At 37.6% G+C, this 9,793-nt stretch overlaps 1 protein-coding gene across 5 annotated transcripts in view; it reads left to right on the forward strand.

The window, feature by feature from the left end:
- The window catches only part of TJP1 (tight junction protein 1), a 257,949-nt gene extending 249,076 nt beyond the window's left edge, over positions 1 to 8,873 (forward strand). For 3 of the 5 annotated variants that reach the window (XM_021711561.1, XM_021711560.1, XM_021711559.1), the window contains 3 exons: positions 3,554 to 3,771; positions 5,044 to 5,187; positions 7,352 to 8,873. In XM_021711561.1, the coding sequence (XP_021567236.1) occupies positions 3,554 to 3,771; positions 5,044 to 5,187; positions 7,352 to 7,446 (457 nt within the window). In that variant the 3' untranslated portion in view covers positions 7,447 to 8,873. The remainder of the gene's footprint in view (positions 1 to 3,553; positions 3,772 to 5,043; positions 5,188 to 7,351) is intronic. The other 2 variants (XM_021711558.1, XM_021711562.1) reach the window with 1 other exon arrangement.
- Positions 8,874 to 9,793: the final 920 nt, after the last annotated feature.

The following is a 9,793-nucleotide window of genomic DNA, read 5'->3' on the forward strand; positions in this document are numbered from 1 at the left end:
TAGGTGACTTGTTAGACTGTTAACTTGTGATCTTACCATTTTCTTCACATGTATTTGTAGAGATATGAATTCCCCTCTTAGTACTGTTTTCATGGCATCCCAGAGGTTTTGGTAAGATGTTTCTTCATTTTAATTTGTTTCTAGGAATCTTTTAATTTCTTCTTTGTTTTCCATGTTGATCCAGGAATTGTTCAGCATCATGCTGTTTAGTGTCCATGTCTTTGTGAGTTTTTGGGGGAACCTTGTTGGTATTGATATTTATTTTTATTCTACTGTGGTCTGAGAAGGTGCATGACAGTATTTCAGTCTTATGAAATTTATTTATACTTGATTTAGGGCCAAGGATGTGGTCAATCTTGGAGTACGTTCCATATGGTGATAAGTAGAGTGTATATTCCATGGCTATTGGATGGAGTGTTTTGTAGGTATCTATTAGTTCCATTTGGCCAAACGTCAGGTTGAGGTTCTGGATCTCCTTGTTGTTTTTTTTTGCCTCGATGATCTTGGGTAGATACTGGGGTATTAAAGGGCCCAGCTATGATAGTGTTAGAGTCAATATCTTTTTCAGCTTACTTAGTAGTAACTGCTTTATAAAAGGTAGTTCGCTTGTGTTTGTTGCATATGTATTTAGGATGGATATTTTTTGTTGATGAATTAAACCTTTTATCATTATGTAGTGTCCTTCTGTATCTTTTTAAGTTTTTGATAGCTTTGTCTGATATTAAGATTGCAACTCCTGCTTTCTTTTGTGTTCCATTCACCTGAAAATTTGTTTTCCATCTTCTGACTTTGAGTCTGTGAGTGTCCCTTTGGGTGAGATGAGCCTCCTGAAGACAGTACATTGTTGCATCATGTTTCTTTATCCCGTTTTCCATTCTCTGCCTTTTCAGTGGTGCTTTTTTTTTTTTATCTTTGAGTTGGAGTCTCACTCAGTCGCCCAGACTGGAGTGCAGTGGCCACTCCCGGCCTCCGCAGCCTCGACCTGCTGGGCTCTGGCGATCCTTCCGCCTCAGCCTTCCTAGTAGCTGGAACTACAGGTGCATGCTACCACGCCCAGCTAATTTTTTTGATTTATTGTAGAGATGAGGTCTCACCAAGTTGCCCAGGCGGGTCTCGAACCCGTGGGCTCAGGCAATTGAGCCACCGAGCCCGGCCTTCAGTGGTGCATTTAATCCATTCACATTCAGGCCAATTATTAAGATGTGAGAGTTTATCCCTGTCATGAGGCCCTTATAGACTTTGTTTATTTATTTGTTTGTTGGTTTTCTTTTGATTTTTGGGTTGATTTATGTGTGCGTTTTCAATCTTGCAGTCATGATCCATGCTTTATTGGTTCTTTGTTTTCTTGCATTCTTGGGAGGAATGTGGTTTTTCTCTGTTTTCTTTCTTCTGTGCTTAATACCTTCCTAAAAGTGTCTCTTGTAGAGCTTGTCTGGAGGCAGCATACACTCTTAGAGATTGAATATCGGGGAAGAATTTTAATTCTCCATCACTGATGAAGCTCAACTTAGCTGGGTAGAAAATTCTGGGTTGGAATTGTTTATCTTTGAGTGTTTTGAAAAATGGGCTTCAGTCTCTTCTAGCCTGCAGTGTTAAATCTACTGCTATTCTAATTGATCTTCCTTGGTAGGTAGTCTGACCTTTCAGTCTTGCTGCCTTTAGGATCTTTTCTTTTATACCTGCTTTGTGTAAGTGAATTACTATGTGTCTAGTAGTTGTTCTTATTTGATGCCTTGCAGGGGTACTCTGTATCTTTTGTTAGGCTTTTTGCGTATCTGATGAGATGTGGAATGTTTTCTTCGATGACTTCTTGGAATGTTTGTTCCAGGCTGCTCTCGTTCTCCTTATCTGCTTCAGGGATACCTATCAGTCTTAGGTTCAGTCTCTTAATATAATTGCACATTTCCTGAAGACTTTGTTCTGTCTTTTGAAGTTTCCTTTCTATGTTTTTAATCTGGTTAGTTCCAGATTCAGACGCTGGTTGTCTGACCTCACACTTTATACTCTTAACCAACCATGACTTCCTGTAATGTCCTCACCTTCTGGTGAGGTTCATGTGGAGAATATCTCAAAAACATACATATCTATATTCCTCACTGATCATTTGTTTAACATCGATGCTAAAAAGAAATAAATATGTAGTAACTTTAAAGTGACTATTTGAAAAACAATTGATAGTGAGATGGCTGAGCACATGACAAAGTGAGCTGCCTGGAGCCTCACTCCAGATACTCTGTCTTCTCCTTGCATAGTGATTGACCAGACCCATCCTGGCTATGTATAAGCTCATCTCAGCTACCAAAATCTAGTCACATTCCCAAGCCTCCTGTGCAGCAGAGGTACTTGCAGGCAGAACCAAGGGCCAAGGTGGCCACCTGCAGTCTTCTTCCCAAGAGAAAGGATGGTTATGTTAATTTGCTGTCTTTTTGTCTCTGTGTATGTCGCAGGTGGTCAGGATGGGGGCACAGTGGGCTCCTCCTGTGTGGTGGCTGTGTTGTACCACTGCCTCAGGCAAGGGGCTCTCCTCCCTGCAAGTATGCCTGATGCTCCAGGCATACTGAAATGGAGTTGCCACTAACTTCATGTACTTCTCTTTTGTTGGTTCATCTTTCACCTCACCTTTAAGTAGTGGTTTAAAATGTCAAGAGTCTTGGTAGCCTCCATTTTTGAAGCAGTCACTGACACCACATCCCTTTACCAGTCACTGATACCACTCCCCTTTACCTTTGGTATTCTTTGATTACTGAGTTAATATGCTGAGTTAATATGCTCTACTATCTCTCATGAATCTTTGGGATGTAACCACACCAAAGTCTTTACCTCTAGGAACCTTGAAAGCCTTGCCTTTGGCATCATGGGCATTTGGTATGGTATTTAGGGAGTGCTAAGGAAGGGCCCCACATACACACACTTAAAACCCTGGGGAGATTTGATCAAGTCTCAGATACCATCAGTTGTAAGATGTATCATTTTGTGTGTGTATTACTAAGAAGGGAAGAAAAGCTACCAATTAAACTGACTTCCCAGTTTTAAAACACTGATTTCATGGGTGTTAAAATGTGCTTCATGGTTGGGTATGCCTTATCCAAAATGCTCAACACCAGAAGTGTTTCAGATTTGGAATTTTTTCAGACTTTGAAATAGTTGCATTAAATGTACCAAAATGCTTTAGTGAGCACTCCTTTGAGCTTCAGGTTAGTGCTCAAAATGTTTCAGATACTGGAGCATCTTGAATTTCAAATTTTCAGGTTAGGGTGTTCAACCTGTAGTTAGGTGAGCAGGGTATCAGGCATATTGTATATTTAGGTTGCAAAATCAATAATGAAAATAACTAGTTACTTTAAAAAATTAAATTGGTTTCTCAGGAAGAATATGCTGTTAGTTATCCTTGTGAATAAAATCTATCACTAAACATTTAGCTTGTTAAAGTAACTTAATTGTGTGGAGAAATAAAAATAAAATGGTATTCGGGATACTCTATTACAATACTAATAAAAGGAAAGTGCATATATGTTATTAGGAATTTACTCATTAGCCATTTCTGAACTCTCAGTCCTTCAGCTGTGGAAGAAGATGAAGATGAAGATGGCCATACTGTGGTGGCCACAGCCCGAGGCATATTCAACAGCAATGGTGGAGTGCTCAGTTCCATAGAAACTGGTGTTAGTATCATCATCCCACAGGGAGCCATTCCTGAAGGAATTGAGCAGGAAATTTATTTCAAGGTGTGCCGAGACAACAGCATCCTCCCACCTTTAGATAAAGAGAAAGGTAATTGTGTTTATTTTTCTGCTTAGTTTTAATAACTTAGAAATTACCCTTGTGCACTTCATAACTCACAATGCTCAGCTGAGGAACTAATCTCTGCCTCCACACTAGGCTGCCCACAGTTTCTTTCATGGGGGGGGGTCTCTCAAATGAGTGGTGTGGGGGCAAGTGCCCTGGGTACGGTGCCATGGGCATCTGGTAGCTGACCCGAGGCAAGACTGCAGTGACCTGCCACACAGCCTACTTTTACTTTCAGCACAGTATGAAAAGTGACGGCAGGCCATGGGGCATTCCTCACACATGACTGCTAGACAGTCTGGGCAGACCTAAACAAATTTTTCTTTGAATTAGTCAGCTTTCCATCTCTGGAGATGGGTTAAGTCAGAAAGGCTTGCTCACTGCCTTCACCTGATTGTAGAACTAAGCCTCTTGGGATAGGTGCAGCTTACTCTCACCCCAGAACCTAGCACTAATAAAGTTCTTGACAGAGTGAATGAAATATCCTTAGAGGATATTGCAGTATGTACCTGAGCTTCTTAAGGAAACTGTTAATTTTCATAATCTTGCTGGGTCTTTCAGGATGATGCAATGTTGAACTGTGTTACAATTTCTTCTAGTATCTGTTAGCTGTGCTTTATTTCCCTAAGTACATCACTTTAGTTCACATTTCCCTAAGTACATCACTTTAGTTCTTACATTTTGCCGGAACACTGGCATCTGATTCTCTATTCTGAGTATGGGATATCCTGCTTTTATAGCTAAAAGGGCCAACTATAGTGGCCCTTCAGGAACCTGTTAAGCCAAGTCCATAGCGAACAAAACATTAAAAATAGAGAATGTAATCACCTTTTGTAAAAAGTGCATTTGAATATGGCTTATACTATAGAACCATGTGATTGAGTACAGAAGCCGCAAGCTATCACTTGAAATGTGGCTAGGTTAGATTGAAAGGTGCTGGAAATATAAAATACTCATCGATTTCAAAGATTTTGTATATTAATATGTTGAAATACTAATGCTTTGGTTATATTCAGCTAAATGAAATACTAAAATTGATGTCACCTGTTTCTTTTTATTTTCTAATGTGATTGCTAGAAAATTTTAAATTCCATATGTGGCTTCTGTTATATTTTTCTTGGTCAGTGCTGCTGTAGAGAACCCAATCCCATTAGACTTTTAAAAGCACATAATTGTCGGGGAGGGCTGAGGAAAACTCTGGGTCTAGAAGGTAGACCACCACATCACCTCTTTGCCCATCCTCTTTCCTGACTGTAGGTGAAACACTGTTGAGTCCCTTGGTGATGTGTGGGCCCCATGGCCTCAAGTTCCTGAAGCCTGTGGAGCTGCGCTTACCACACTGTGCGTCCATGACTCCTGACGGTTGGTCTTTTGCTCTAAAATCATCCGACTCCTCGTCGGGTATGCTGTCTTCACTCTGTCCTTTGGGGGCTTTGGATACTGTCATTGATTAATACCTGAGCTGATGATTCTACCCATGCTGTGTTAACAAATCTCTACCTCTGTTCCTGTGGCCTTGTAGGCATCACTAGTATTTTCACATTTATTTGTGGTGCATGTATTGTAAGTGAATATGGAATGGTAGACAAGTTTCTACCTTTTAAAAATTCATGATTTGGCCAAAGGTTGACTGTTCCCTGTTCAACAAGATTATTTATTCTGTCAAAATTTACCAGATACAAGGAAGAATTATTGTCCTACACTTACAGGCATCTTTTTCTTTTTACTAAGATGATTTGATTCCTTTATGTAATTATTTCTGTTTTTGGTTACTGTTTTTTGATTTTTTAATCTGCAAAGTATGTATATCAGAGAAATTTAAAAGACAGAAAAACTTTCCACTGTGATCATACTTGGCCATGGTTTTTCAATGTAAGACTAAATAACTTTTTTTATACACTATTTTTAAATGACTTTTTGCTCTTCAGATCATAATGTCAAAACTTAAATTGCATTTTCACATTTCTCACTTTTTTGAGCGACCAGTTTACCAATTAGAACTTACTGTATTTTTTATATGGATCACTTGAAGAGAGAACCTGATACAGAAAAAATAAGAACTTAAAGACTTGCTTCTAAATTTTTGATAAATCAGATGAGCGTTATTTAGTTTTCGTTTGGTATGTTATCAAATAAAGGTTTATTGTGTAAAAATTATAGTTGGAGCATTTTATCCAGTAAAAAGAATTACATAAATATCTATTCCCACCTATTTACAAGTATCCCATTTTCTGGAAAAAAGTAATAAATTAAGTTTCACACTAGATATTAAAGCTGTTTCCTCAGGCACTCTACCAAGGAACATTTTATTGACCTAATTTTAATTATTGAATTAACATTAATAAAACTATATTAAAAATGTATATTCCAAAAGTCCAGTGGTAGCATGAAATCCGATTACCCTCTAAACCATAGGATGGGACAAACCTTAGGATAGGGATCCTTAAAATAATTGTCTATTGTAGTTACTTGCTTTACAAGTAACTTTTTTTTCCCCTGGATATTGTGTGAAACAAATGATTTCTACATTTTTTATTTCCATTGTTTTATGCCATAGAACATAAATTATCTTGTTAGATTGAAACAGCTTACCTTTTCTACGTTAAATTTGAGTATATTCACCCAAAAAATAAATGTACCCTTGTGTAATTTTGTATGGCTGTGAAATGCTTTGCTACTATAAATTCCTGTTCAGAAAGTCAATGTAAATTTTGATAACTACTGACTTAATCCCATCAAAATCTTGTATATTGGGAAGAAACTTTAGTCTAAAGATATTTTTTATTTACTTTCAAAGAGTTGTGATAACTATCTCATGACCTGAACAATTTGTTCTCAACAGTATTATATAAGTTTATATGTATCTTTGAAATTAAATCAGTCTTTTTTTCAACTGCTACTCCCATCATGAAATGCTGTTGACTCCCAGTATTGCTTTGGTGATATATAACTTACTGTGGGTAGAGTTCTCAACTGCTGTTGATATTTTGGCCAGATAATTCTTTGTTACAGAGCTGTCCTGTTCACTATTGATGAACAGAGTTTCAGTGCCAGTTGTGACAAACAAAACCGTCTCCAGACATCCTATCAGGGAAGAATCACTGCTGGTTGAGAGCTGTTGTTGTAAGGGAAGCAAAAGTCAGCAATTTGGACTCTCAGCTTGCTTGGACACCACAGAGATGAGTCCAGTACAGGGGTTCGAAGCTCTCGCTGCCGATGTAAAATCACTGAGAACTTGTTAAATACCTGTTACCATACAATTACTATCCAATTTTTTTTAATTAAAAAAAAAAAAGGTGCTATTAATAATTATGTGGATTCAAGGGCAAACTGGGACTGTCCCAGGCATATGGTTGTCCACCTTTTATTCAATCTTTGAAAAGGACAGTGAACTTGATAACATAATAAAAGAGAAGTCTGAAACAGATTTTGAATCACTAAATACCAGCATGTCTGCATTGAAATATAACATAAAGACTTTTTATATATGTCTAAATATATGCAAAGCATAGTGGAGAGCAGTATAGCAAACTGTAAATGATGTCAACTTCTTTTTCTCTCATAGGTGATCCTAAAACGTGGCAAAACAAGTGTCTTCCTGGAGATCCAAATTATCTTGTTGGAGCAAATTGTGTTTCTGTCCTGATTGACCATTTTTAACTCTTAAAATATAGGAACTTGATTAAATAATGTGAAGCTGGGTTAAACTTACTAAATCTAAATGGAACCACTCTATCAAGTATTATACTTTTCTTAGAATTGATCCTACAATTTGTTAGTATTAAGCATTTGTTTGAACTGATGGAGATTAGTGAGCATGCCCTGGACCATGGTCAGAAAACATGCTATAAACTGCATGTTTGTGGTTGATGAACTATCGGTATTGGTTAGAGGTTCAAAGATATTTTGCTTTGTGATTTTTGTAATTTTTTATAGTCACTACTTAACTTCAGTATTGATTTCCGTTAAAATACCAGCCAGTAAATGGGAGTGCATTTGAGTCCTGTTATTTCCAAAATACACTGTTTCAGACTTTATTACGACCTTGGCCTAGCATACATGCACATTTATTTTATTATGCATGAGGTAATATGCACACATATTAAAATGCACCTGGAATATATAAACCAGTGTAGTGGATTTAACAGAAATGTACAGCAAGGGGAATTTATAGCTTTGGGGGGGTCCACTGAAGACAATTACTTACTGTATATGAAAACACAATTTTCTTAGGGAAGGACACCAAACCTTGTGAGACTGGTTCTATGGCCTGTTTGGATCAGACATTAACCATATCACCACAGACATACTAACCAGCAGGAATGCCTTACCCCTCATGTTTTTAATTCTTAGATCATTTCGCTGTGTATTACTAAGTTTTTATGGCTTTTGTGCACATCTAGATGCTGTATCATGGAAAAGATTGAGTAAATTGTGAATTTGGTGGTTTCAGAAATGTGTACTCACCCAGAAGAAAATAGTGGTATGATTTGGGTTGGTTTTTTTTTGTTTTTGTTTTGTTTTTTGTTTTTGACAAGGGGCAGTTCTTTTTGGCTATGCATTTGAAAATTTTGATGTTTTAAGGATGCTTGTACATAATGCGTGCATACCACTTTTGTTCTTGGTTTGTAAATTAACTTTTATAAACTTTACCTTTTTATACATAAACAAAACCAACTTTCTAAAGGCTACCTTTGTATTCTCTCCTGTACCTCTTAAGCCTTGAACTTTGACCTCTGCAGCAATAAAGCAGCGTTTCTATGACACACACAAGGTCATTTTTTTAAGAAAAAGAATGCACAGAGTTGTTACATTTTTAAGTGCTGCATTTAAAAGATACAGTTACTCAGAATTCTCTAGTTTGATTAAATTCTTGCAAAGTATCCCTACTGTAATTTGTGATACAATGCTGTGCCCTAAAGTGTATTTTTTTACTAATAGACAATTTATTATGGCACATCAGCACGATTTCTGTTTAGATAATACATCACTACATTCTGTTAATCATTAGGTGTGACTGGATTTCTTTTGCAGTTATTAAAAATCTCCAATTTCTAAATCTGCAAAATAAAACTTTTTAAAATAAAGTACTGGTTTGGTCTGTTTGCCCAATGTTTTCTAGTTTTATGCAGCTTTATTATCCTGTTGTAAAAGCCTGTACATAATCCTCATCACCCAGAGTCTCCTAGCACCTCGTCAGATCTGGTGCTGCACGTGCAGGATCCGTCCCTGTGACCAGTGTGTACAGCTGGGTGGCAGCACTAGTGTGAAGGGCTCAAGGTCAAGCTGGACAGGAAGACCTGGAGAAAAAATGGGAGAACACAGCAGACTGTAGACATGCCTGTCTACAGAAATATCTTCTCTCCATGTGTTCATGTGTGTGTATGTGTTTGTGTGTGTACATGTGTATGTTCGTTAGGACCCACTGTAGTTGCTGTACTTGTTTATCCACCGCTCCATTGATATATAGGTTATTGCTGTAATGTTTTAGTGGACATCTCTGTAGATTGAATCCATCTTTGTGGATTTTATTTTGTTTCATCTTTCTTCGGGTATAATTTGCATACAGTAAATTACTTACATTACAGTAAGTTACTCTTTTTTAAAGTGTGTAGTCTTCCAAATTTTGACAAACACATACTGTCATGACCATTACCACAACTAATATATAAAAACAGTTTCCTCATCATCCCTCCTCCCTGGCCAGTCCCCTTTCCCCCTTTATACTTAACTCCTGTTCAGCTCCTGGCAAGCAGTGATTTCTTCCATTTCCATGGTGTTGTGTTTTTGAGGGTATCATAAATGGAATCATATAGTATGCAGCCTTTGAGACCGACTTGCTTCCTTCACAATGCATTTGAGATGCGTTAATGATGTTGCAGGGTCTTTTTTTACTGCTGAGTAGTGTTCCATTGCATGGCTGTCCCAGAGTGTTTATCCATTCCCCAGTTGAGGACCTTGTGGATGGTTTCCAGGATTTAGAGATTATGATAAAGCTGCTGTAGAC

This window comes from Carlito syrichta, unplaced genomic scaffold (genome assembly GCF_000164805.1).
Source record: "Carlito syrichta isolate Samal-C Ts95f unplaced genomic scaffold, Tarsius_syrichta-2.0.1 Scaffold302366, whole genome shotgun sequence".
NCBI classification, from domain to species: domain Eukaryota; kingdom Metazoa; phylum Chordata; class Mammalia; order Primates; family Tarsiidae; genus Carlito; species Carlito syrichta.